The 27,954-nt window shown below is 46.7% G+C and overlaps 2 protein-coding genes across 6 annotated transcripts; one reads left to right on the top strand and one right to left on the bottom strand.

Moving 5' to 3' along the window:
• Window positions 1-1,005: 1,005 nt before the first annotated feature.
• Mfsd11 (major facilitator superfamily domain containing 11) lies at window positions 1,006-24,527 on the bottom strand. Of its 3 annotated transcripts, none has more exons than XR_008718389.1 (14): window positions 23,616-24,012; window positions 23,071-23,126; window positions 19,177-19,284; window positions 18,404-18,483; window positions 18,199-18,295; window positions 16,626-16,684; window positions 15,986-16,130; window positions 13,054-13,094; window positions 11,330-11,395; window positions 7,638-7,763; window positions 4,378-4,552; window positions 2,620-2,755; window positions 1,958-2,249; window positions 1,006-1,255 (listed from the first exon to the last, which is right to left on the bottom strand). XR_008718389.1 is itself a non-coding variant. In XM_055592336.1 (14 exons), exons 2-14 carry the CDS (start codon window positions 23,709-23,711, stop codon window positions 2,085-2,087), a joined length of 1,350 nt encoding a protein of 449 aa, XP_055448311.1. In that variant the 5' UTR covers window positions 23,712-23,792; window positions 24,028-24,527; the 3' UTR covers window positions 1,006-2,084. The 3 variants fall into 3 exon arrangements, 2 of the variants coding, with proteins under 2 accessions (XP_055448311.1, XP_055448310.1); XM_055592336.1 differs by adding an exon at window positions 24,028-24,527 and having other exon boundaries at window positions 1,006-2,249; window positions 23,616-23,792; XM_055592335.1 differs by having other exon boundaries at window positions 1,006-2,249.
• A 145-nt stretch (window positions 24,528-24,672) lies between these two features.
• Srsf2 (serine and arginine rich splicing factor 2) lies at window positions 24,673-27,873 on the top strand. 3 transcript variants are annotated; one of them, XR_008718391.1, is made up of 4 exons: window positions 24,675-25,280; window positions 25,519-25,829; window positions 26,103-26,206; window positions 26,832-27,873. XR_008718391.1 is itself a non-coding variant. In XM_055592337.1 (2 exons), exons 1-2 carry the CDS (start codon window positions 24,919-24,921, stop codon window positions 25,820-25,822), a joined length of 666 nt encoding a protein of 221 aa, XP_055448312.1. In that variant the 5' UTR covers window positions 24,673-24,918; the 3' UTR covers window positions 25,823-27,873. The 3 variants fall into 3 exon arrangements, 1 of the variants encoding a protein (XP_055448312.1); XR_008718390.1 differs by lacking the exon at window positions 26,103-26,206 and having other exon boundaries at window positions 24,688-25,280; window positions 26,832-26,935; window positions 27,441-27,873; XM_055592337.1 differs by having other exon boundaries at window positions 24,673-25,280; window positions 25,519-27,873.
• The last annotated feature ends 81 nt before the right edge of the window (window positions 27,874-27,954 follow it).

The raw sequence follows: 27,954 nt of genomic DNA, 5'->3' as shown, positions 1-27,954 counted from the left end.
AAAGTCACAGGGCTGGGTGTGATGGCCAAACCTTTAACCCCAGCATTCAAGAGGGCAGGCAGTTCTCTGTGAGTTCCAGACCACTCTGGAGAGAAAGGAGGGAGAGACAGAAAACACATACCAAATGCCTCCAAAAACAGAAAAACCAGAAGTCCTGAAAACCAAGATGTAATTTTTCCCTGGGCTCGATTTACTGTACTGTAGACAGACACATTTAAAGGGAGGGTGTAGGGGAAGTTTTTTTTTTTTTTTTAAAAAACTCAGTTGTTAGGTGAACAGTTTTTTGGTTTTTTTTTTTTTTAAATCCCAAGTGTGGGATATGTCCACAGCAGATTAACAGCCTCATGGGGCTTGAAGAGAGGTGTGGTTTTTGCCAGCTGCAGTTGGTTTAACTCTGAGGACTCTGAGAGGGTAGAAAGACCAAGAGCCCAGAGAAAGAAAGGATGCTTTCAGGAGACGGATGGAGAAAGAAGGCTGCTGGTTCTGCTGGATATCCTGATGACTGAGATTTATATCTTCCCAAAGAATCCTGTTGTAGATATGCACATGTTGTTCTGGTCCCAGATGTGGGACTGACTCGGATGGTCCACAGCAGCAGGCTGTTTGCCTCATGGCGGCTCTGAGAGGGGCTCTTTGCCAGCTGCAGATAGTTTAAAGCTAAGGGCTCTGGAGAGGAAATAAAGGCCAGAGCCCAGAGAGTGTGGAGCTCAGAAAAGGAACAGGCCACTCCTGGTTGATGCTGTGAGACAAGAAGTTGGAGATCTGAAACAAGGACTGGACTGGCTCCAAGGAACCCAACAACCCTAACCAGCAGGAAGCAGCTAAGAGAACTGTACCCCATCTCCCACTAAGCCTCTCTCTCTCCTAATTGGTGTTGGAAGGGATTGGGGTGGAGTAGGGAGAAGAGATATAAGAAATGTAAATAAAAGGTTTTTTTTTAAAAAAGTACACCACATATTCTGCAGGCAGACAAGCACACGGTGCACATACAGACAGGCGGACAAAAGAATTTAAAAATAAAATATTATTAGATAAAATGATGGTTATATAACCTTCTGTACACCCACATATTATGTTGAATTTGAGGCAGAGGTTGAGGCTGCAGGAGCAAGAGTTGGAAGCCAACCTGGAGTACAGAGAAGACCTGATATTGCTTAGGTTATTTAATAACTCCGTCGCAGAAGCGTCAGCTCTTGCAGAAGACGGTCGATGGTCCTTAAGCATTCTCTCAGACAGGATGGCTGCACAGGGCCCGCTAGGAGGATGGAGTTTTCTTTATTGTAACTGTCAGGGAAATCACAGCGGAAGTCCTCCACCAGGAAATACTCTTTACTTCTCTAAATATGCTTTTATTGTCACATGACCCAGTCTTTACCTCATGACACGTGACTGGCCACCTCTTGCTAGGAACGACAAGGCATTTAAAGAGGTTAAGGTCTCATGCCTAGCGCTGTGGTAGCATACTCGTACCACCCCAACATTCTGGAGACAACGGCAGGAGTACTGCCTGGTATACAAAGTCCAGGCCAGCCAAGATCCTAACTCAAAAAGACTGGAGCATTTTAAATCCTGTGTTGGGCACACACTATAACCCCAACACCTGAGGCAGGGGGAGGGCTGCAAGCCCAAGGCCAGCCTGGGCTACACAGTGAGACCCTGTCTCAAAAACAACTGTATCTCAGCATCCTTGCTATCTATTTGAAAGTCACTTCCAGATCCACACATGGAGTGGCATCTGCTTCCTATTCCTAAATATTGAAACATACTCCAGAGCCAGCAAGAATCCCCATGACACATGGCGATCCAGAAAGGACTTCTCCATGAGGATTAGGGAGACATGATTGTAAGGAGCTGAGGAAGGGGGAGGACGAACATCTCGGACCAGCTGTCACTGATGGGCAGGATTTCCCACTAGCTTTAAACTGCCAGGATCTGTAAACTTTAATAGCAACTCCACCTGACTTAACAGTCTGGGTTCTCTCTCTTCCCACACTCCACACCGCCAAGCTGTCTGAGACTGACAGGTGGCCACTTTAACCAGCAGTGTGATGTGGCCAGCTGTGTGTCCTGAGACGAATGCCTCATCAAATACTTCGGTAGTCAGAGCCTCGGGCCACAATGGCAGCAGCGTCCCACTCCACAGCGAAGAAAGAAATGGTTCCAAAGAACGCAAATATCACCATGACCAGGAGTTGCCAGTGAAGGAGGAGGTAGTTGCTGTAGAAAAAGGCCACGGCTGCGCAGATGGACTAGAAAGAACAAGAGAAATCACCAAGTGAACCCCAGGCCTAGGCTGCTCTGCAGTCAGCAAAGGACACCTGTGGCTGACGGCGCCCAGCAGACAGACCTCAATGGTCACCAGCTCATGACTGTACCCCAAGCTTGCTCGGCAGCAACAATCAAGTAAGCTGTGGGCACTACAGTAACAGGAGAAATGCAGAGCGAGAAGTGTGGGCACGTGTTGAGAAAACAGAATGGAGGGTTTATCTGAGTGCAGAGACGGGAACGAAAATCTCTCACCCAACCATGCCCACTGCGCCCAGGTCCTACTCACAACTCTCTCTGCAGCATGCCCAACGGAAGGAGTGACCAAGGAGAACAGAAGGACACGGACTGTACCTGAACAAACTTAAAGACTGCGAAGGCTGGCGCGCTGTCCTCTGCGTAGAGAAAACCCAGAATGCTAAGCAGCTGGGTGTTGAAGCAGCTGTCTCCCAGCCCCAGCAGAAAACTGCAGAGAATGGCAACTTCTTTGCTGAAGAAAAATACACACAGGATTGGAAAGATGGCTCCGTGGTTAGAGGCACCTGCTCCTGCTGCAGAGGGCCTGAGTTTGATTCCCAGAACCTACTTCCTATGGTTCACAGGCACTAGTGACTCTAGAATCAGGGAATACCCTCTTCTGGATTCCACAGGCACCTGAACTCAAATATGTACCCTCCCCATACACACATATACACGTAATTAAAAAAAAATATATGCCGATGGTGGCAGTACCCGCTTTTTACCCCAGCACTTGGAATGCAGAGTCAAATGGACCTCTGTGAGTCTGAGGCCACCCTGGTCTACACAGTGAATTGCAGGGCTTTGTAGAAAAACTCTGTCTCAAAACTAAGATAAAAATGAATGTTTAAAAAAATTAATGCAGAGCACCAATATTTTCTATCACCAAATATAAAAACAATGCTGCTAAGGAAAGTGGTTCATACTTTTTTTTAAAGATTTGTTTATTTACTATACATACAATGTTCTGCCTGCATGCACACACGCCTGCAGGCCAGAAGGCACCAGACCTCACTATAGATAACTATGAGCCACCATGTGGTTGCTAGGAATTGAACTCAGGACCTCTGGAAAAGCAGCCAGTGCCCTTAACCTCTGAGTCATCTCTCCAGCCCTTGTTTTGTGTTTTTTTGGAAGAGGGCTGCTGGGGATGGAGCCTAGCAACTCCCCACTGCTGTAGGTCTCAGCCCCAAAGCAGAACCCAGGCTAGCCTGGAACTTGTGAATCTCTAACCTCAGCCTCCTCAGAGCTAAGGTCACAAGTGTGCAAAAGAATGAATATTAACACCGTGAGGCCTTTTCTGTGGTATTGGGGATTAAGCCCAGGGCCTGCCAAACTTGAGGCAAACTTTTTTTTTTTTTTTTTTGAGACAGGGTTTCTCCGTGTAGCTCTGGTTGTCTGTCCCGGGATTCTCTTTGTATAACCAGGTTGGCCTCAAACTTAGGTAGATCTGCCTGCCTCTGCCTGCCGAGAGCTGGGACTACAGGCATGTGCCAACATGCCCTGCTCCAAGCAAACAAACATTTTACACTCAGTGTTACAACTCCAGCCTGCCTACTAGAGTCTATCGGGACAGTAAGAAACTATGCTTAAAGCACAGACCTAACATTCTAGCCAACTCTGGTCTTTGGTCGACTGTCTTTTGGGCTAGGCTCCCTTGGATTTGTGGGTTTATCCAAAGACACCATCTATATAATGAATTATGAGTCGAATGCAACCAACCAACATGCCTAGACCATGAAGGACTGAGCAGCCCACACAGCTGACAGACTCTGCCTCACCTCGTTCCCTCCTCTAACCCTGGGATAGCTCGCTGCTCAAAAGGCAAGAGGATAAAATTCCCATCAGACCCTTCTGTACTCTTGCTTAGGTCAATGGAGGACCCAGGAGGGGACAGGTTAAAAGCAACCACTGCAAAACGACCTTTGGGCGCTCTGAGTTTCTACTTCCACTCCTCCTAGCTCTCTCAACACTTGACAAATGACCTGCAAAGCTGACAGACTCTAAGGGGAACTAAGTGCTCCACTTCAAACTTCCAGCCATTGGCTCCTCCTGCCCACCCTCAAACCACTCAGAAAAGGGCAGTCACCATACCTGGGCCTGATGTATGCACTGCTGTTAGTTCCCTCCACGGGGGCAATGGGTGCATCTCCGGGCATATTGAGAAAGACCAAGTAAAAGGCTAAAAAGTGCACTACGGTGCCCAGCAGCACGACTGGGTTCCTGCCGAAGCGATTGTTCTTGCTCAGCAGGCCAAAGAGGCTTCCACCTGTGGATTAAGACACAGGACACTTCAGAGGTTTCCATTTCCACAGAACCAGCCACAGGTTATAATGCAGAGTCACAGAATGAACTGTGAGATGTCAGCTACCTGCCCCAAAGCAGGCCATCACAGTGAAATGGCAAGGATGACCACAGAACTCACAACTATAGCATCAATACCAGCTGCACTTCTAGCCAGCAATGTTCTCGCTATTCTTTCTGTGAGTTATTACACCCAAAATGAGCATCTTTGCTCTAGCTAATTAGTGAAATGGAAGGATGTAACACATAAACTACTACTGTTATTCTGAGGCTGATCCTGCCTCCACCTCCCCAGTGGTGGGATTAGACACGTGTCACCCACCCCATACCTCTGTTACAATCCTAACAGACACCATGACTGGAAGCAACCACTGTGAAAATACAGGTGGTGACAAAGGCTTTCAGGAAGGTTCACCCATCATAACCCATCATAACAGCTTAGCACCAAGGCCGGTGGCATGTCCTATAGATCTAGTGACTGAGAAGGCTCAGGGGGAGGAGCAAAAAGTCAAAGCCTGCCCGAAGAGCAGTGAGTTCAAAGCCAGGCTGGGTCACTTTGTGAGATTCTGTCTCAGAGTTTCAAAAGCGGAGGGGGGGGGGGGGGACTAAGCAGCTGGCTCAGTGGTAGAGTGTTTAGTCTAGTATGTATAAGCTCCAGGCAATTCCTGGCACAAAAAAAAAAAAAGTTAGTAGTTAAAAAACTTCTAATGTGAACAGGGCTTGTGGTACACACATGAAACAAGTTTGAGGCTAGCCTATTCTATATAGTGAATTCCAGGTCATCCAAGAGCTACATAGCAAGACGGCAGGAAAAAAAAAAAAAAAAAAAGCAATGCTCTATAGCACAGCGGGGTACTTATGGCTAATGACAATAAGCTGTAGGTTGCAAAGTAGCTAGTAGAGATGATGTGGAAAGTTTGTGTCCATAACATGAGGAAGTGATAAACACTTGAGGTGACTTGGAATCTGGTCGGTATACAATGAGATCCACACTGTACCCTGGCCACCTGTGCCAAGTCCATTCCCTCTGGAAAACAACTCTTGGAGTGCCTAGCACCCTGTTAACCTGCATTCTTCTTAATGAACAACAGAGCACATACAGAATTTTCCTGAATTCTGTCAGCTCTGTCTAACCCTGAAGGGGAATTTGTGAGAAATCCTGACTTTGGGGTCAAGTGAGACAGGGTTGGCTTGGGGACTCCCGAGCTGTGATTAGTGTGAAGTGAGGGTGATCTGCAGGACTGTCACAGGCACTTAGGAACTGCCTTCGCCAACAGCGCTGACTCACCTGTGCCCATAAGGAAACTGAGGACAGGAGGAAGCCTGGCCTCGCCTTCCCTTTTTATCTGCTGTCTGCTCGCCCAGCCACTCTCTTTAGTTCTGCACACACATTAGTCACTATGAGTCTGTGATAACTGATGGTATCCAACCCATCTCATCCTGTTTTGAGGCTGAAAGCACAGCTAAGAGTCTTGGGGTACCTTACTGTCAGTTTTTACAGTCTCCTATTCCAGTCCCCCACAAAGGTGCAGCAGGTCTCTAGCCATCCATGTGAACTGTAGAAACAGCAAAGCCTGACAGACAGTTCACCCTGTGATGACAGCACCGTAAGCAGGAGCATTCATCCATGAGAACCAGACTGTTCCCTCAAGCAACAAGGAGTTATTTGAACCACCTTGCAAAACCAGCATTGACAGCTGACCAGTGTAACCAATCCTGCTAATCACACGCCTCCTGCCCACAGTGTAGCCGAGCCTGCCTAACTGCACACCTGCCCAGGACCCATCACCGTGACCAGGGTTCTGATTCCAGCACCCAGGTAACAAGCTCTGCTCCAAAGATGGCAGGGAAGACTGCTGGGCCTCAAAGGCTTCCAGCCTACTCAAGAAACTATGAACTCTATCTAAGGTTAGGGAGAGATCCTGTCTCAAAGAAACAGATGGAGAGTGATCAAGGACTCTAGAGGTCCCTACTGGCCTGTGTGTTCACACCCAAATACACACACAAAGAAGCAAAAGTTAAAAAAAAAAAAAAGTTATTCCACAGGAGAGCAACAGAACCAGAAATTTGAACACAGGGGTCTTCCCAGAGACTCATGTTCCAACCAAGTACCATGAATGGAGATAACCTAGAACCCCTGCACAGATGTAGCCCATGGCAGTTCAGTGTCCCATGGTTACATAGTAAGGGGAAGAGGGACTGCCTCTGACATAATCTGATTGGCTCTTTGATCACCTCCCCCTGAGGGGGGAGCAGCCTTACCAGGCCACAGAAGATGACAATGCAGCCACTCCTGATGAGATCTGATAGACTAAGATCAGAAGGAAGGAAAGGAGGACCTCCCTATCAGTGGACTTGAGAAGGGGCATGCGTGAAGAAGAGGGTGGGAGGGTGGGATCGGGAGGGGAGGAGGGAGGGGCTTATGGGGGGATACAAAGTGAATAAAGTGTAATTAATAAAATAAAATTTAAAAAAATCATAAAAAAAGTTATGACAGAAAAATAAAATAATACCCATTTGAATAAAATTAAGTATGGAAAATTAAAAACTCAACAACAGAGAGGTGAAGAAGACTTAAGGTTTCTATCTTTATTCTAACAATTTTTTTTTTTTTTTTGAGATAAGGTCTTAAGTAGTCCAGGCTGACCCCAAACTCACTATACAGACAAGGATGACCTTGAATTCCTCCATCATCCTGCTTCTACCTTTCAAGACTCAAGAATGAATTTCCTAGCCATCATGCCTGGCTTTTCTTCCTTTTTAAAATTGAAACTGGGTCTCCTTTTATTGCCCAGGCTAGCCCTGCACTCCTACAGCACCAGCTTTCCAGCTTGATTCTGAATAAAAGGTTTTTAAGCTAAAAAAACAAAATCTCGCTGAGCATGTTGGTCCACACCTTTAATTCCAGCTCTCGGGGAGGGAAGCAGGCAGACTGCTGTGAGTTTGCAGCCAGCCTGGTCTAAAAAGCGAGTCCAGGACAGCCTGGGCTACACAGAGAAACGTTGTCTCGAAAAAACAACAAAACAAACAAACAGATCCAACCAACCTACCTAAAATTTCTCCAATGCCGATGAAAATTCCAGAGAGTCCAATGAGGCTTTTCTCCTCTGTCCCAAATTTGTTTACAGCTCCAATACAGGTTCCATACACCCCAGAGAAAAATGTCAGCTCCAGACCTAAGGGGGAAATCAGGGTTGACTTAACTGTACAGCAGTCTCCTTTTTCCACTACTGCTTTGTTTCTAGTAGCAGCTGAGCTGGACACACTTGGCAAGAACACATAAACCAAAATGCAGAGACTGAAATGCTTCCCAAGCGGGCAGCTTTATGCTGTGTAAGTCTCCCAAAGGCAACACGAAACTGAACTCCCTGACATGGCGCCTCTGCAGGAACAGATCACATGATGGCTGCCTCATGATGGGACCAGCATTCTTACAGACACCCAGGCGGCTTGCTTCCTGCTCTTTCTGCCAGCCCTGTGACCACAGCAAGATGACAGCTAGGAGACAGCCTGACCATGCTGACACAGGCTGATATCCTCACCTCCAGAACTGTGAGAAATCAGCATGGTTTGCAGCTGCTAGTGTTTCTTTGAGACAAGGTCTCACTATGAAGCTAAGGTTGGCCTTGAACTTGCATCTTTCTGCTGGTATGTGCCACTACATCAGGCTCAGACTAGTTTTGATTTTTGCTTTTTTAAAAAAAGCTTTTGTTTGTTTGTTTATGACAAGCTTTCTCTGTGTTGCCTTGGCTGTACTGGAACTTGTTCTGCAGACTTTGTTGGCTTGAGACTCTCAAGAGATCTACCTGCCTATGCCTCCCAAGTGCTGGGGTTAAAGGCATGCTACCACTTGAGCGGGCTGATTTATTTTAGTGTGTTTGGTGTTTTGCCTGCAGGTATGTCATACACAATATGGGTGCAGTGCCCACCGAGACCAGAAGAGGGTATTGGATCCTAGAAGTAGAGTTACCTATGAGCCACCATGTGGCTGAGCCAAAGCTGAGCCCTCTAGAAGAGTAACAAGTGCTCTTAACTGCTGAGTCATCTCAGCCATCTCTCCAATCTGTTTTCTGAGTTGCTCCCTACTCCCACCCCAATGGCTAGAGACTGAACCCACAGCCCTCACTTGCTGGGCAAATGCTGTGCCACTCAGTTATGCAATTGCATTACCTGTCCAGCCACAGGTTTTTTGTTTTTTTGTTTTTTTTTTTTTTTTTTTTTTTTTTTCTGATACAAGGTCTCATGTCATGCTCACATCTGAAACTCACACTGGGATCACAGGCGTGATTTTAAACACTGCAGTTTGAGTTGTATTAAAAATTTACCATTAAATGGTAATCCTAGAACTTTTGAGGTGGAGAAAGTAGGAAGGATCAAGAGTTCAAGGTCACTTCAGTTTCACACTAAGTTCTAGGCAACCCTGGGCTCTGTAGGAGATCCTGTCTCAAAAATAAAAGCAAGCAAGCAAACAAGAACGGCAATATATATATACATATATATGTATGTATATATATATATATATTTGTTTCGGGGTTAGGACAGAATATCCAACAATTTCTGAAATGATCCTAAATATACTTCTATCATTTTGTTCTAGGTATTTACGAAAAGCAGAGTCTCCACACTGAGAACTACAAAATCAAAACATTCACCAACTTAAAAACTTCAAGGATGCGGTCTGCACATGCCTCAGCAATGAAAACTGTGCTGCTCTGACATAGGATCAGAGCTCCCAGCACTCATGTCGGCTGGCTCAGAACTTCCCTCAACTCCAGCTCCAGGGGTCCAACAGCCACATGTGTGTGTATACACACATGCATGTCATTAAAAGTCAAACATTAACTCTTTTTAAAAGATCCTACCTGCCCTGCACTATTAAACTCTCAGGCAAGATTAACTCTTGGAAGATCAGCTGTGCTGACCACTGTACCACCCTCTCTAGAACACACAAGCACACCCTATCTCATGAGTATGCTAATCTGCTTTCATCTTTAATAAACAGTAAAATTATAAATATGTTAAATCATTGTTTTAAAATATATTTCTTTATGATTATCAATAAATGATTTGTACACCTTCCTTCCTTTCTGTTGGTTTTTCAAGACAGGGTTCCTCTGTGTAGACTAGGCTGACCTCAAATTCAGAAACTGGTCTGCCTCTGCCTCTTGAGTGCTGAGATTAAACGTGTGCACCACCACCTCCCCAGCTCTGTGTACCTACGTTAAATTACACAGAAATTTCTAGGGTGAAGATCCAGAGTATAAAAAGTTCTAAAAGCCCCTGATTTAAACCACCTACTCTGTGGTAAGTTTTCCAGAGGCTCAAAGAAAGAAACCACAAAAGAGCAGTTCCCATGTCTTTGATAAAAACACAACAGGCATCCTTCTGTACAGCTTGCTCGCAATGCAGGAGACGGCAAGGATGCAATCAGCAGACAGAAACAGCACATACCAAAGGGCTCATCGCCTTGGTAAGCAAGCCGCCCTGGAGAGCCAGGGACACCATCAGCTGCTCCTTACAGACAGCAATACTTCACAGAATCTGTCCAACAGGCAAAGGAAGTTTCTGAAGTCAGAGTAAACATGGGTGGGCTGCAGCCAGGGCTCAGTGGGTAAAGGAACTGCCTGCCTTTCCATAGAACCTGGGTTCAGTTCCCAGTAACCACATGGCAGTTCACAATCGTCTGTAACTGAAGTCTCAGGGGATCTGACACCCTGTTCTGGCCTCCACCAGCAGCAACACACACGTGGCACACAGACATACATGCAGACAAAAACACTCACACATAAAAAATAAGATAAAATTAAGTAACAAATTAGGATAAGTCAGTAAATCCTCTGCTCCTTATGCCTACAAAACTTTTAAAATATATATATTTAGCTGCTTTCCTAAAAGGAGGCAAGTAAAAGCCAAGTGCCTGGGCTGTCACAACACTTTAAGTGTGTTTGTGTGTGAGGTGAGAGGCCAACACAGGGAGTCAGTTCCCTCTTTCTGCCATGCGAGTTCCAGTAACCAACTCAGGTCACCTTACTCATCTTGTTTTTGAGACAGATCTCCACGGTAGCTCAGGCTAGCCTTGAATTTGTAGCAATCCTCCTGTCTCGGCCTCCCAGTGCTGGGTTTATGGGCTGGCACTACCTCATTCTTAAGACTAAGTGCTGCAGCCATCTTCACATCCCCTTCTCACGCTGCCACTACCTCCCCAAGGTGATGCTAGAGTTACAGGGGCCCCTTCCTGGTTATGTCCTGCACTGCTCCCTGATGCTCTCACCTCACTGGTCCAGGCTACCCAGGTCTTGTTCCTGCTCTGGTTAGGATCCTCCCACACTGAATTTGGGGCTGGCTCTGTGACTGGCTGTCACCAACAGCAATAGAAATGACACAAGGCTAGGTCCAGGAGAGACCTTTAGGAAAAGCTGGTCAGCTTTTCCTGGTGTCTTTTTGGTGCCTTTAGCCGCTGTGATGTCTGGCTCTCCTGTCAATCACATGAAGACTTCATGGAGGGAGGGAGGGAGGAGTTTACACAGATAGAGGGGCAGAGCCCCAACACAACATGACAAGAAAGACTGACTGGCAAACTATGATTCAGGCTTCCATCAGTCTTGGTGGCTCTGGCTGTAGCTGCCCTCTGAAAGCAGCGTTGGGAGGAGACACAGAATGGCGTTGGGCAGTCAGAGTAGAGCATGAAAAGCACTGCAAGCTCCTGGTGTTAGCCTTGGCATCATCATGACAGCAGCTGTACCTGTGTAGGCAGTCGTAACACTCAGGAGCAGCATCTCCTTGGTGACGCACAACTTCAGAGAGTTCTCTATAAAGAGAAAAGTGGGATAGACTTAGCTAAGTTTTAGCTGGCAACCAAAGTTCTAAAATCATTTACTTCAGCCAGAGCACTCCTCTCAGCACGGCGGCCAGTAGACAAAGAACCTAAATTTTCAGACTAAAAGGCTTTGAGACATGAACGAAGTCTGCCCTGTCAATAGAACGCTTGTTTCAAGCGTTCAAATACATTTTGGAGACACACTGTCCTCAATGTGTTTTCAGCTCTTAATAACAACCTGAAGGGAAGGGAAAGAAACCAGAATTACAAGACAATGATAAGCTGAGCAGACACTGAGAGGCTACGCAGGGAGTGGGTCGGCAGAGTCCTTGGCTGAGACTGACTGCAGAGCCGGGCTGTGGCTTCCAGGCCTGGTGTTTCGCAGCCACCTCAACCTCCGCCTCTGCACTGAGCAGTGTGGATCTACAGGAGAACACATTTCTAAAAGTGGTGCCCACATACACTGAAGACAGGGCCTCCCTCTGGCTCAGGCTATACTGAAACTTACTACGTAGTCCAAGATGGTCTGGAACAAGCCAATCTTCCTGACAGTGTTCCAAGTGTAAGGATTACAGACACTGACTATCATGCATGCAAAATTTTATCTGTTTTTTTTTTTTTGAGACAGAATCTCTTGTGTCCTGGGCTAGCCTTGAACTCCTCAATAGCTAAGGATGATGACTGATTTTCTTGCCCATCAAGTAATAGAAACACACAGCTGAAACGGAAGGATCAATAGGTTTCAGACAAGCCTGGGCTACACTGTGCAAATCAGTCTAAAAAAGTTGCTACATTGGAGTTTCTGTGAGTTTAACTTGGGTCCTCTGACTCCCTGACCGTGGGCAGATCTTCTGGTAGACAAGTTCCTAGAATACAAAACGGAAAGCCAAACCTCTGGTGACCTCTCATTTTGGTCTCATTTTGGTATACCTTATCTGCTTATACACGAAGCCCCAATTTATAATTATGAACGCATCCCTCAAACACAGGAAGTGCATAACAGCCGGATTAAACAGCTCTAATGACAGAGTATCCACGCCTCACATCCTAGGTCCTTTCTAAAAACAGGCCTCAAGCCATCCAAGCCAGGCATCAGCTGATGAGGTCAAGAAGTTCTACTCAGGCAAAAGGGACCTGACAACTGTTCATCTCCCCAAGGGCCACAGGCACTTCAAGTCCTGAGCGCTGAAGGCCTGCAGCACTCGGCTCCATAGAGTAACTGCCTGTGTGTACAGAATCCTTAGAAGCACTGTGCATATGATACAGAAACTTTACCGGCATCTGTGGCCAGGAAAACAAAAACAAAAAACAACACCCACGGAACGAGTGCGGCTGCTCTTCCTACGTCTTGGCTCACTGTGGCCATGGCTCTGCTCCAAGGACTGCTCTTACCTCCCCACATCAACACAGAGTCCCCACCCCACCGCTCAGACCCCTCCTCAGGTGGGCAGCATTATCATTCATCCCTCATGCCCCCACGTTAGAGAGACACTGGTGGGAAGTGGGAAGATTACTGTATTTTAGAGGCGTATACCTGGAAGTCTGAAAACACTGGGGATCATCAATCCACAGTTACCAGGGAAAGGGGGAAGGCAAATGCTTAAGTGTGTTTGAATACTTCCTGCATTTCAGGCACAGAAAATACTTACTAAACGCATCTACTGCCTTTGTCACATTGTTCTGGGCAGACCTGGGAAAATAAAATAAGACTGTTTTGACCCTTGGAAACTACAAAGAGATCAAAAGTAGCACATGGCCAAGATCACCCCCCCCCCCTTTCACTGAGGTTTGCAAAATCTCTGGACCTGGCCAGGCGTGATAGCACACTCCTTTAATTTCACTACATCAGAGGTACAGGCAGGGGGATCTCAGGGAGTTCTGGGCCAGCCAGAGTTACAAAGTGAGACCCTCTCTCAAACCAAACCAAAGCTCTGGCTCCATGATGCCTTCCAAGTCCATCCAATGAGTCTCGGTGCTCTTTGTTCTGAGGGACCGCCTTGGTCCTGGTCTTCAGAGGGCTTAATGTGCTTCCCAGAAGCTCCCCATTCTGAGCAGTGGAGGACCCTCTCCTTACGGCGGCCTTCTGCACACGCTAACTCATCTGACTCCTTTCTGAAAATGACACTTAGAGGAAGGCACAAATACTTTGGTATTGCTGTTTACAAAAGTGTTGTTTACCCCAGAAACAACAGAGTATTGTTTACACTCAGCCCCAGAATCAAATCCAGGCTTTGCACATATATGCCAACCTCTACCCAGCTCAGACACACATTCCTAACCTTGCCGTTTTCAATCTGTCAGAATCTGAGGGCCCTATGTCCGACTATTCTTCTTAAATAAACAGGAAACCTCCCAGCATCCAAATTCTTTAAAACCCTAACTATCTGGGGCTGGCAAGATGGTGTCAGCACCCGATAGCAAGTCTGGTGACCTCAATTTAATCTGTGGGACCCACAATGGTGAAAAGAGCTGACCCCCGGAAGTATCCTCTGACCTCCATGTGTTCACCACAGCACAGGACTGCCTGCGCAGATACACATACACACAAGCAGATACACGTGATAAAAACTGAAAGAGGCTAGAGAGATGGCTTCAAGGCTAAAAGCAGTCTGCTCTTCCTGAGACCCTGGCTCTGTTCCTCCCATCCACATGGTGACCCACAACTGGAACTCTAATGCCAGGAGATCGATGCCCTCCTCTGTTCTCTAACGGCACCAGGCACACATGTGGTGCAGATACACACGCAGGCAAACACAACCATACACATGAAATACAACAATTTCTTTTAAAACTGTAAAAGAATAAATCTTCTGACATGAAGACAAGAGCATTTGGGCTATGCTAAGGGCACTCTGGGATTCCCTTACAGGTGTATCGCTTCTGCTGCCTCTAACACTCCTTTAGGTCCATTAAGAACAGGGGCTGGGCCAGGGCTGGCACACATTGGGATTATTTGCAAAACGAAGACTTGGAAGTTTCATGTGCAGGAGACAGTTCAGAATAAGAGAATGTTAAACAAGCTGAGCAACATTCCCAAGAACTATACTTTTTCTTTTGCAGAGAGGGGGCGTTGCAAGGCAAGGTTTCTCTGTGTAGCTGTGGCTGTCCTGGACAAAATTTGTAATCCAGGCTGGCTTTGAACTTACAGAGATTTGCCTGCCTCTGCCCCCCAGAGTACTGGGATTACAGGCGTGCGCCACTGAGCCTGGCTGGAACTATACTTAGATATACTATACCCTTTTCCAATTCCTGCTGACTAATGCTGTTATCACAGCACCGAGAAACAAATCCTTAACGGTTCTGCTGAACAAATCCCAGAGTACACTCACACAGAGTATGCTGAGCCTTGCTAGGTGACACAGTCTTATGGGTTAACTATCACACAACAGTCTGCCACTAACAGAAAGCCTTCATGTGATACATGACTTGTATGTAACACATGCTCAACCAAAGACCAGGTCCCCTTCATTTTAAATACTAAGTGAAAATTTTCAACTGGACTTTTTGAGTTCTTTGTTAATTAAAAAGGCAACACAGAAGCCTAGGCATAGTGGCACATGCCCTTAATTCCAGAACTCAGGAGGCAGAGACAGGCAAATCTCTGTGAGTTTGATGCCAGTCTAGTCTACACAGTGAGACCCCCGTCTAAAAAAAAAAAAAAAAAAAAAAAAAAAAAAAAAAAAAAAAAAAAAAAACAAAAACAAATAAATGGCAATAGAATGCTCAATACAAAAGTTTTAACAATGGAAGAAAATTTGTAAGAAAAAAATCTTAATTTGACAAAACCAAAATAAAACTCTGCCCCTGATCTAAATGATACTGCAGACAAACCACCTATAATTTTTTGTTTGTATGGTTTTGAAACAAGTCTTATGTAGTCTAGGCTGGCCTTGACCTTTTTATGCAGTATCCTCCATCTCCCATGTACTTGGACTACAGACATGTGCCACTTTGTTCAGTGGATCTATAACATCTGAAATAATGTCACTCTTGACACATGCTCAGGTAACTCGGTGTGCTGGGACTCACTGGCAATTCTAGAGGATCTCAACAGGCTAGCCTAAGACACACAGTGAGATCCCATCTCAAAACCAGAAAGAAATGTGCTCAGGTCACCACAGGAGCTGGAAACCATCAGCCAAGAGGCAGCTCCTCAAGAACTGCAGCGCTCTGCCACTCACCCACACCACAGCACTGGTACGCTGGGAAGCTTGAGAGCTGGCCCACAGGCACAGGACTGAAGGCAGAGCGCCTATCTCGCTCACCTATCAGCCCAGCCTCCCATGGGAAAGCAGGGGCCTGCTGGGCAGAGCAGGAAATTGAGGCCTAGGGACATGGTAGGGTTTTTGCTACTCTGAGGGCCACCCAACAGCTGTGGAAGTCCCTGAGGAACCGTTCAAGGCCTCCCTTCCACAGTTAGTCCTTCACTTCTCTGTCCTCCATGGCTCTCCTTCATCTTTTCTTGAAAGGTCTCCCCATGCCTGACTGTCAGAGAGTAACTGTGGTAAAACAGTCCATTAATCCCCAGACCACAATTCCTCAAAATCTACCCTAACAAGAAGAATGTTCTGGGCGTCTTACTCAGTGGCTTCCATGTCCTGGTCATCGCAAGACTCTTCTTCTCCAGGGACATTCTCAGGATCTGGTTTCCGAATGAGAAAGAATAGAACTGTCCCCACGAGGCTTATCACTGTGAGGGCAATGAACACTGTCCTTCGGTCATTCTCTAGAGACAAAAAGACAAGAGTGTACGACACTAGTGAACCCATGCCAGTTAAGTGTCATGCCCACTGGCTGTCGATGGGTGGGAAACATTTCCTCATCACATTATAAAGCATGAGGAAAAACCTAGAGACAGCCACTTCCACCGTTCTTTTAGCTAACAAGCTAAAGAAACAGCAGTCAAGAACACAACTTCTCTTTCCTTCTAACTGAAGGAGGGCACAGATCCAACACCTGAACACTCCTAGCACTCGGGAGCCTGGCTAGCACGTACACACTTGGCATGACCTGGCTTACTTGGAGGTGCCCTGCAAAGCACAGTCATGAACTCTAACCTTCACTTAATGACTCTAAGGCAAAAGCTTCTAAAAAAGCAAGTATCACAAGAACCCTCAGGGTGCCAAAGTTCACTGAAAGGACAGGGCAGTGATGGGCATTTCTGTGGAACTGTGGTTCTGCTTTCAAAACATCTGAATAAAGCAATGTGAATAAGACCAACCTGAAATTTGAGTTTTCCCTTGCCAGGCAAAATATATGTAGAGATTTCCAAAGAACAAGCTGTGGGGGAGAAAGGGAGAAGATGCTGGGGAATCACTGGAATTCTTGGGGTTATGTTTACTTATTTCCTTAAACAGGGTATCACTATGTACCCCTGGCTGGCCTGGAACTCAAGATCCACCTCCCTCTGCCTCCTGTGTGCTGGGCCGCTGTGCCAAGCACGTACGTAGGGCTTTAAAAATCCGCTCCCATTATTTGAAGAAGGAAAAGAGGCAGAGGAGAAAAGGGGGAGGTGACTTTGTAAAGGACCTACCTGCCCTAGGTTCCAGTATCAACTCTACCTGGCTTTCTGAGAAAGTCAACTGACCAGATGCATGTGACAGCAACCTGACTCGGCACCGCCCCTCGGGACTGACTCACTTTGACACACGTGACTTACTGGGACTCTCGGAGTAAGTTGGAAACAAACTTATGCTACTTCTAAATCCTAAAATTTAAGGAGTCTGTGAAAAAGCCATGTAATTTAAGCATCCACACCTCCAACCGTTTGGCATACTTTCCTAAGAATGGCCACTCGATGGCTCTCCTGTTTCTTAAATCTCTAAGTCCTTAAAACTAAACTTTGGCACCAGGCACGGTGGGGTACACTTATAGTCTCAGCTACTTGGGAGGCTTGTAGGAAAATAATCACACTGAGTCCAAGAGTTTAAGGCCAGCCTTGTGTGACTCCCAACCGTCTCAACCAAACAAAACAAAAATCCCTACCACTACCATCAACTAAACATTCAAAATTAAGTCTTGTGAAAAACTGAAGTTCTTTAAAAATTTTTTTTAAATTACATTCAGTTGCTTGCGTATGGGAGGTATGCATTTTTACAGTATACAACCGGAAGTCAGAGGACAACTTGGTGAGCTGTTCTCTCCTTCTACCGCGTGGGTCATCATTAGATCTGGTGGCAAGTGCTTTTATCCACTGAGCTATCTTACTGGCTCCAGGCTGGCCTTGAACTCACTACAGTCTTCCGGCTCCTACCTCCTGAGTGCTGGCCTTGCAGGTGCACGCCATCACACCACACTCCTAGGACACACTACGGAGACCCAACGGTCCTAACTACAATGCCTGCTGTTGCTCCTCCTCTCAGAAATACCTACTGTGTATGGTTCAGACTTGGTACCAATGGATATGGCACCAGCGACTTGGTACCCTTCTGAATTTGGTGTATTCACCCACAGCTATCAGGCAGTGCAGCTTGGTGGGAAGGATGTGGCTCCTGACTCCAGATAACCGTGTTTACCCAAGTTAACACTTAGCCTCTGTCTTCTCATGTGTAGGATACAGATAATGCCTTCCATCTTCTGGGTTTGTGTGAAGGTAATATGAAATTAAATAACCCAAAAGGCCTAAAACACAGAGGATGCTGAATACGTGGAGGTTAATATTTTGTTTGCAATTTTAGATTGTAGTAAGACAGTTCCATGCACTTTACATAATTCATAAAGTATGGATCTGGACCACACAATCAAGATCTAGTCAAGAAGAAACCCAGGGATAGACTGAGCCCCAAAGAGATTACCTAGACTGCAAGAGTGCCCAGAAAATGCCGCTGTTTCTCCCGATTGTGTGCTCATCGGAATTTATCGTCAGGCAATTTCCTTGTGCTGTCCAAAGTACTAAAATTCAAACCAACGGTTCATCAGAAGAGGGACATCAGGCAGCTTCCCAACCTACCATGTAAACAGCACCCGCACCCCAGGAAGGCAGGTTTAAGAGATGCTCACCAGCAGCTGCAATTCCAATGAAGACAGAAGCCGTGTAGAAGGACCATGGGAAAGGCTGGATAAAAACGGCAATGTACATGCTAAAATACAACAGGTCAGTGCATTACAGTCAAACAGCACGTGAAACGGAACACTAAGCATACTGCCCTGGGGCCAGCACAGAAGTTCTCATGCCTAACTTCAACCTGGAAAGCACTTTCTTAGCTCTGCCTTTTGAAAAGGGATAGAGGTGAGCTGGTTTTGGCTTTTTTTTTTTTTTTTTTGCCCCAGAAAGAGATCAAGGCCAGACCCCTGTTGCTGTTGAGCATCTCAAGCCACTGACAGAGACTTCACAGGTTTGCAACAACTACTGCCATGAGCTCAGTGCAGGATGGCACTTGAGCTCAGAAACATTTCCCAATTTCACATAAATCTGCTCACCAACCTAACTGAAAGGAAACTTACTTCATAGAAGGTTCTGTTCAGCCCTAGCTTGTACTTCTTAAAAGTACAACAAAAGCTGGATCTGCCAGACACGGTGGAACCTGATGATAATCTCAAACTCTGAAGGCTGAGCCAGAAGGATCTCCAGTTTGGGGCCAGCCTGGGTCTGGGCTATAGTGAGACCCTGTCTCACACACAAAAATCAACTTGACACACTCACTGGTTAGAACTACCATGTTCTTGAGCAACAAGCAGAGAACTAAGCCCTGAAATAATTCCTTTCTGCTGTTCTTGCATGAGGATCGAAAGTATCTTAAATCAAGCAAGTGAGAGGAAGAAGCACCGCTCACCTGTAAAACAAGCCACTGACAAACATGGAGAGCTGAGGTCCAACGATGGCAACCACGGATGGAGTGATCAGATTGGAGGCAGAGAACACACCGTAAATAATTGCCAAGCTGCTCACACAATGCACAGGGGAAAGAACAAGAGCTTAGGTAACATCTCAAAAAGTCACTTCTAAGATTCTGCCTAGGTAGAGGGCGATGGCACCTGGGCAAACCTGACGAGCGCGCTCCTCCCACAAACCCACAATGTGGAAGAAGTTGTCCTTTGGCCTCACACATGATATGTGGGCATTAATACATATGTGCAAAAAAAAGATAAGGTAAACTTCTATTCATAATATGGAAATTTCATAATTTTACCAAAAATCTTTCACAGACTTTAGTCAGAATTTATATCCTTAGAAAAAAATAAAGTTTATGTAACAGACAAAAATATGTACTTACTTTATAAACATATTAGTGGCTAACAGGTGGATAGAGGTTTTGTTGAGACAGGGTCCTACTATGTAGCCCTGGCTGGTTTGAAATAGTGAATCACTGTGTAGCTCAGGCTGAGTTTGAACTCTTGGTAACCCTGCCTCAGCCTCCCAAGTGCTAGATTACAGGCGTGCAATTTAATATTTGCTGTTTTTGTTTGTTCTGGCAGGGCCTCTACACCTAGCCCAGGCTGGTCTCAAACCCGCAGCAATGTTCCTGTCTGCCTGCCCCCGGAGAGCGTTGGGATTACAGGCATGCACCACTGCATCTGGTGTATATTAAGTATTTGAATCCTGCTTCTTTCAGCCAGCTTGCTTGTGACATGATTTAAAGGTACTGCTCTTAATAAAAGTGAGTGTTAAATTTATTTATTTATTCATTTAAATTTATTTATTTATTTATTTATTTATTTATTTATTTGTATATTTGGTACTGCTCTAAATAAAAGTGAGTGCTGGGCCAGGCATGATGACACACATCTTTGATCCCAGCGCTCAGGAGGCAGAGGCTGGGGATCTGAGTTTGAGGACAGCCTGGTATACAAAGTGAGTCCAGGACAGCCAAGGCTACACAGAGAAATCCTGTTTCGAAAAAACAAGTATTTCCTCTTTTAAGCCTAGATGCTATAGCATCACTACCCAGCCTCACTTTATGGAAAACAGAATTGCTGTGAATAAGCCGCCTCGAGTTCAGGCAGTCATTAGGGAATGGTGAGTCAGGATCTAGCCAGGAGACTTGCTCCAGGGGCCCAGGTGAAGCAGGCCATTCCACTACAGCTTCTGGTAGCTAGATGCTATTTCTTTGCTATAAATAACAAGCAGACTTAGAGCTTGCTTACACTGGGACTTATTTACCTCACCTGAACATTTTTCACTTACTTTTTAGCACTGTTACATGTACTCACTTCAGGTATACGTATAGGTCATATAAACATATGTTATGTATATGAACAGTTGTTTTTAAGACAGGATATCACTAGATAGCCAGGGCTAGCCTTGAGCCCACAATTCTCCTGCGTAAGCCTCCCATGTTCTGGGATTACAGGCATACACAGCATGCCTGGCCCTACTACATATATCTATCTTCTTTTTCTTACTACATTTATCTTTTTCTTCTTTCTCACTCCCCCCTTTTCAGATAGGGTCTCTCTACATAGTTCTGGCTATACTACAACTCTCTCTGCAGAGCAGCTGGCCTTGAACTCACAGAGCTCCCCATGCCTCTGCCTCCCAAGTGCTGGGATTAAAGGCTATAACACATCACCCATCTTATTACATACATCTTGAACAAAGTGGAACCACAGCCATTTGAGGATCCTGATTTCAATTATTAGCAGTGTTAAAAATATGGAAATTTATACTTCTTTGGCTTCTTTAAGCCACTCAAATATTAAATGTTGCCGGGCATGGTGGCAACATTTAATGGAGGCAGAGGCAGGCTGATCTCTGTAAATTTTAAATTTTGTGGCCAGCCTGGTCTACAAAGAGAGTTCTAGGACAACCAGGGCTACACAGAGAAACCCTGTCTTGAAAAAAAAAAAAAACCAACCCAAAGAAACAAATCCACAGAAGACACAGAGCTACCAAGCTGTAAGTCTTGTAATTGGATTGGGGGATACAACAAACCTGTAAGAATAGAGAAATTAGGAAAAAGCAGCCAGGCATAGTAATACACAGGCATGCAGGGCATGAACCATTGCCAGGCCAGTATGAGTTACAGGGTAAAATCTCATTTGAGATTTTTTTAAATCAATCAAATAAATTCAAAGAGTGTGTGTATACTAAAAATAAACATGTATAATTCTTGTCAATTAACAGTTTCACTTTTTTTTCTTGTTTGTTTGTTTTAAAGAGAACCCAGAGCTGGATGAGGTGGTGCATTCAGTTAATCCGAGCACTCTGGAAGCTGAAGCAAGAGGATCTCTGTTAATTTAAGACCAGTCATTTTTCAGTCAGGGAGGCATATCTCTGTGAGTTCAAGGCTAGCCTGATCTGCAAAGTGTATTCAGGACAGCCAAGGCTACACAGAGAAACCCTGCCTTAAAAATAACAAACAAACAAACAAAAAAAAAAACAAAACAAAAAAAAAACAGCCAATTTGAGACCAGCCTGGTCTATAGTGTGAGTTCCAGAATAGTCAGGGCTACATGAAAAAACCTTACCTCAAAAAAACAAAACAACAAAAAACCCTAAATAAACAGAAAACAAACAAACAAAAAACCGAAAAAGCTTGTCCTACTTATTTTGAAAGAACCAGCAAGACAAACTTGGAACATTCTTAGAGATAAATACACAAAGCGGAGGCTGCCCGGCGAGGCCTCTGCACCCAGCTAACCACAAGGCAACTGCCTGTGACCAATTTGTCTGGTATCTCAGCAGTGAGTAAAGCCAAGTTGACAGAGGCCTCATTGTCACCTTCTGACAACATGGGGTGAGGGCTGGAAAGGAGCTCAGTAGCCTTGGGCTGGAAGATGCTGGATTCTTTGATATAGTATTGAAAAGGAGGGCAGAAAGAGAAAAAAGGGAACTCTGAAGCCAGGCCTGGTGCTACAGGTTTCTAATCTCTAGGGAAGTAGAGGTGAGAGATCAGAAATTCAAGGTTATCCTGTGAGCTCAAGGCCAGACGGGGGTCAGGGTGTTTGAGAAGAGGCAGAGGGAGGACAAGGATGTATATATGCATGTATTTAACACATTTTCAGCTTCAAACCCAAAGTATTTCTCTGCCCATAAAACTGGGCCTCAACAGCACAAAATCTTAAAGCTTCTGATGAAATTATAAGCAGAGAATGAAATTACAATGATTATAAATTATAGAGCCATAAAGAATTACAGCATTGTTTAGGATTAGAATGTGATTTTGACATGACTTGCACGAATACTGAACAGGAAGGCACTAGGCTGTCTTTATAGCCATGATCTTAGTGAAGAACCTGCGCTCACTGAAATAACTTGCCCACAGTAGTCTAGCACTCAGGTTCTGAAGCCAGGCGTTCTATCCCCAAGTTGAATTCTTCAGAAAACCTTAAGTCATCATCTTAACATTTTACCATCGCATTTATTTTGGGATTGAGGCATGCACCACCATGCCTGACCTATAATTACAAATTTTAAATTTATGTGCGTATGGTATTCCTGTGTGGAAGCCATGACAACCTGCAGGAGTTGGTTCTCTCTTTCCACCCTGTAGGTTCTGAGGATTAACTCAAATAGCCTTGGGGGCAGGGGTCTTTACCTACTGAGCTACCTGGCTGGCCCTAAAATCAGAAAACAGACAGACAGACAGGACACAGTGATTGGGTAAAATCAAATGTAAGTATGAAAGGAATTACAATTTTTAGTTGCAGCACTTTCTTGCTGGTTTTCCTGAAGAGACTTATGGAGCTGTAACATGCAAAGTAAAATCATGCACACAGTACAATACCTGGTATATCCACTGCCATGAAAATCTGTGCTATTTAAGCTCCTGATGACAGTTTGCTGTGTGGAAAATAAAACTAATCAACGAAAACATCTTGACATTCCCCCCCCACACCCCTGGAAAGCCTAAATAATCAGAAAAATGTTATGGTTCCGCAGGGCTATCACCCAACCCCACTAGGAGAGGAGAAAAAGAACTCAATTATGGAAGACATGCCCGAGACGGGCAACGGGCAATCCGCTGTGCCTACGATGGGTTTTAGTACTTCAACCACCCAAGCACTAAACATAGTTTAACACGGACAAGAATTAAAGGAACTATGGTCAATACTCAAATTCGAAGCCGAAGCTGAGCAGTAAAAGCAAGTGTTTAACACCCTTATACGAGAAATGTCTGGCACACGAAATCAAACTAAATCATAGAAAACTGGGGAGGGGAGGTTGAAAACAGGAGTTACAGTCCTGGAGTGCGGTGGCCGGCAACGTTTATTGTCACAGCTGGAGAGCATTCTAGGCATTTCGAAGGAGGGAGCACAAATTCCGACTCACCGCCACATTTCCACAAGTCTGAAAGGCGGTGAACATAAACATAAAGGCAACTCCTAGAATAACGATGTTGAAAAGCTTTTTAGATTCCGGGGACATTTTGGCTCCGCTTGTCGGAGGTCAGCGGCGGCCCAGGGCAGTCACCTCTCCTCCGCCAGTCGGTCGAACCCCTTGACAGTCCTGAGAGAGGAAACCAGATGAGAGCAACCAGAATGCCGATTTCCAGTCCTCGGAAGGGAGCGGCGAGCTTAGCGGAAACTTCTTCCGGCCGGCAGTTAGGACTCTGCAGGGACTTAGCCGAAAGCGGAGGAAACCCGGGGGCGCCCCTCGCAGCAACGCCAGGTGCGGGCGAGGGGATTAGAGGCAAGGACAGGCAGCGGCAGCCGCTGGGCCCCGCCCTCCCGGCCTGACTCACAGCACTTCACGAGACCGGTCAGCTGACCGCAGCGCGGGCGCAGCGCACGCCGGGAAATGTAGTCCTGGGCGCCATGGCCCGGGCCGGGGCCAAGTAATCCTACACACTGCGGCTAGCGCGTGCCCTCAGTGCCCCCACTACCCGTCCCTTCCGGGAGTGGAAAGGCCCAGAAAAGTGGAACCAGGTAGCCCGAGCGCGGCGAGCTGGAGTCAGGAGCGGCGGGAGGGAGGAATCTGAGGTGGCCAGGGACACACGGACGCAAATGGGAGCAGGAGGATCCCTCTAGCGGGCGGGGCTGAAGGCTGAGCAGGACGGTGTGTGGAGCCCGGGTATTGGCGTGGGGAGGCAGGCGGGGCGCTGGTGCGGAGCGCTTCCTCTTTCTCCCTCCACAGAGCCTAGGTGCTCCCCCCTCCCCCCGCCTTCGCGGGCCTCGGCGGCGGAAAGAGCATTTGGCGGGCTTTCTAACTGCCTTCCCGGGCCGCTGCCCCTCCCCACGGCAGTGACTGCGCGCTTTCCGCCCGCCCGCCGCGCTCTGCGCAGGCGCACCGGGCGGGGCGAGGCGCGCGGTAGCGACGTTACGGAACGCGGCGCGACGAACCAATCAGAAGATTCATTTCCGGGTGGCGCGGGCGCCATTTTGTGAGGGTGGATATAAATAGGCGCTGGGGCCCGCCCGCCCGTTCAGTTGCTGCCTAGGAGTGCGGACTGCGCGGCTGTCGTGCGCCGGCCTTGCGGCTCCCGGCTCATCCACGCGGACTGCGACTGCCGAGGGAGGCGCGGCCCGTCGCCGCCGCAGCCTCGGGAAGCCGCGCTTGCTAGCGAGAGCGAGGCCCTGCCTAGGGCGTTAGTGTCCCGGCGCCAGTTTGCAGGGCCCAGCGCCGCCTCGCAGCCATGAGCTACGGCCGCCCGCCTCCCGATGTGGAGGGCATGACCTCCCTCAAGGTGGACAACCTGACCTACCGCACCTCGCCCGACACGCTGAGGCGCGTCTTCGAGAAGTACGGGCGCGTCGGCGACGTGTACATCCCGCGAGACCGCTACACCAAGGAGTCCCGCGGCTTCGCCTTCGTCCGCTTCCACGACAAGCGTGACGCCGAGGACGCCATGGACGCCATGGACGGGGCCGTGCTGGATGGCCGCGAGTTGCGGGTGCAGATGGCGCGCTACGGCCGCCCGCCCGACTCGCACCACAGCCGCCGGGGCCCGCCACCCCGTCGGTACGGCGGCGGCGGCTACGGACGGCGGAGCCGCAGGTGAGCGGGCCCGAGGGCGGAGCGGGAGGCCGGCGGGCACAAAGGTGCGCGGAGCACGTGGAGCGGCTCCTCCCTCGCGGCCTGGGCGGTGGCGGGGCCCGGCCGCGGCGAGCGAGACCCCGCCTCGCGGCGAGGGAAATGGCGCCTGGCAGCCAGATAATGGCGGCGGGGCGGGGAGGGCGGGCGGGGCCGGCGACCTGCCGCTCACTCCGCCGCGGCGCTCGCGTCCCGCCCGCAGCCCTCGGCGCCGCCGCCGCAGCCGGTCCCGAAGCCGGAGCCGTTCCAGGTCCCGAAGCCGCTCTCGCTACAGCCGCTCCAAATCTCGGTCCCGCACTCGGTCGCGGTCGCGGTCCACCTCCAAGTCTAGATCTGCGCGGAGATCCAAGTCGAAGTCCTCGTCGGTATCCAGGTCCCGCTCCAGGTCCAGGTCCAGGTCGAGATCCAGAAGTCCTCCCCCCGTGTCCAAGAGAGAATCCAAGTCTAGGTCGCGGTCCAAGAGCCCCCCCAAGTCTCCAGAAGAAGAAGGAGCTGTTTCCTCTTAAGAAAATGGTAATGTCTGCGGGGATCCGAGACACACCCTGAATCCCTTGGGGTATGGAGTAGGTTTTTTGAGCCGTGTTAGCATAAAAGTGACTCCTGTTTAAAGAGTAGTCTACTACTCTGAAGTTACTCGGCTTTGGGAGTAATGCTGAAGAGGGGTCTGCAGAGAGGATTGTGTAAAGCTTTAGTAGTAATGGCTGTTTCATACTGTTTGAGACCTATTAATGAAAATGACTATTTCTTGCTGTTTTTATCCAACGTCTGCATTTTCCCCCTTTAAAGCTGCGGTCTCCTGTTTGATAAAAGAATATTGGCCAGTATTGCAGATTTTAACTGATTTGGCTGATCCTCCAGGGACCAGTTTCTGTGGGCGTGTATTGGAGCAGGTTTGTCTTTAAATGTTAAAGATGCACTATCCTCATAGAGACAAACAATCAGTTCAACTGTTGTTGTACTGACTGGGACTTCTTACTCTAATGGATGTGGCAAAGGAATTGCAATTGAGAAGCAGTGAACTTTTTTGGAACCCCAAAAGAAAGTTACAGGTATTGCACTGGGTGGGGAAAGGATAGTGTGTCTTTAACTCTAAAATTGTTTGGTCCTGTTTTTTTTTAAAGGAAAGGGCCCTCTAAGTAGCTGATTTAAGAACATCCTCAACTGCCAAATAGTTTCATTTTCAAACATTAAAGTGTAGACTAATTTCTGATAGCAAGTTTTTGTTTGGATACAGCCCCACCCTGCCCTCCCGTTTTTTCTTTTTCTCCCCTTGCCATTTTTTTTTCTGCCTTGGTTAGTTGGCCAAGAATCATTGGAACATGTGCTGGTGGTAGCCTTTGGGGGAAATTCCCGTTTGGGCCTTTAAAAAAACTGAAAATGGCCGGGTGGAACCTTCTGTAACCTACTTGTTTCACCAGAGCCTTAGTAAGTACGTGCCTGATACTGAAGCCATGTGCACTTTGGTACCTTTGTAGTAGTGGAAGGTAAGCTGAACCTTTTTCTTTTCAAACCTAGATGGATCGGCAAGCAGCTTAACAGGACTTTAGGAGAAAGGACCACAAACTCAGTCCATCGGTCCGTGGAAGAGTCCTTGGAACAAGCAACTGGCTATTAAAAAGGTTATTTTGTAACATTTGTCTAACTTTTTACTTGTTTTAATCTGCCTCAGGTGGCAAACTTCATTTTATGTGCCATTTTGTTGCTGTTATTCAAATTTCTTGTAATTTAGTGAGGTGAGCGACTTCAGATTTCATTATTGGATTGGATATTTGAGGTAAAATTTTATTTTTGTTTATAGTGCTGACTTTTTTTGTTTGAAATTAAACAGATTGGTAACCTAATTTGTGGCCTCCTGACTTAATAAGAAAACCTGTACAGCCATTTACACACAGCCTAAAGCTGTCAGCAGATTGACTCGACAATGCCTTCACTCCTTAAAATTAAAAACTTACGAAAGTTGGTGTAATTTGTTTATATATGTTATTTACCTTCAGGTCTAAAATGATAATCTGAACCCAAATTTGTATAAAGACTTTTCAGGTGAAAAGACTTTTTTTTTTTTTTTAAAGGATTGTTTACCCAACACAATTCTAATCTCTTCTCTTATGTATTTTTGTGCACTAGGCGCAGTTGTGTAGCAGTTGAGTAATGCTGGTTAGCTGTTAAGGTGGCGTGTTGCAGTGCAGAGTGCTTGGCTGTTTCCTGTTTTCTTCTGATTGCTCCTGTGTAAAGATGCCTTGTCGTGCAGAAACAAATGGCTGTCCAGTTTATTAAAATGCCTGACAACTGCACTTCCAGTCACCCGGGCCTTGCATATAAATAATGGAGCATACAGTGAGCACATCTAGCTGATGATAAATACACCCCCCCTTTCCCTCAAAAAAAAATATGGTAAATCTGATCATCCTCATGTATGAACTTTAAATCAGAAAATGTTAAGGAAGCAAATGGTTTGTAACTTTGTAAGTACTTAAAACATGGTGTATCTTTTGCTTATGAATATTCTGTACTATAACCATTGTTTCTGTAGTTTGATTAAAGTGTTTTCTTGATGTAAGCTTTTTTGAGAATATGTCTTGGTCTTTTTCCTCTAAAGATCTGTGTAATTAATTACCTTGAATGTTAAAGGTAAATACAG

Source organism: Psammomys obesus, unplaced genomic scaffold (genome assembly GCF_907164565.1).
Source record: "Psammomys obesus unplaced genomic scaffold, mPsaObe1.curated_primary_1811, whole genome shotgun sequence".
In the NCBI taxonomy this organism is placed as follows: Eukaryota; Metazoa; Chordata; class Mammalia; order Rodentia; family Muridae; genus Psammomys; species Psammomys obesus.
Note: the sequence above shows the minus strand (reverse complement) of the source record. Positions and strands in the feature narration are given on the sequence as shown.

Bases quoted from the DNA above. Each gene is read 5' to 3' on its own strand.
- Mfsd11 (XM_055592336.1), bottom strand. From the start codon at position 23,711: ATGTCCCCGGAATCTAAAAAGCTTTTCAACATCGTTATTCTAGGAGTT. The intron at 11,396-13,053 runs GTAAGTATTTTC...TTCTCTTTATAG, and splicing joins AAAGGCAGTAGATGCGTTTA to AGAACTCTCTGAAGTTGTGC. The intron at 4,553-7,637 runs GTAGGTTGGTTG...CTTAATCCACAG, and splicing joins CGGCATTGGAGAAATTTTAG to GTGGAAGCCTCTTTGGCCTG.
- Srsf2 (XM_055592337.1), top strand. From the start codon at position 24,919: ATGAGCTACGGCCGCCCGCCTCCCGATGTGGAGGGCATGACCTCCCTC. The intron at 25,281-25,518 runs GTGAGCGGGCCC...TCCCGCCCGCAG, and splicing joins TACGGACGGCGGAGCCGCAG to CCCTCGGCGCCGCCGCCGCA.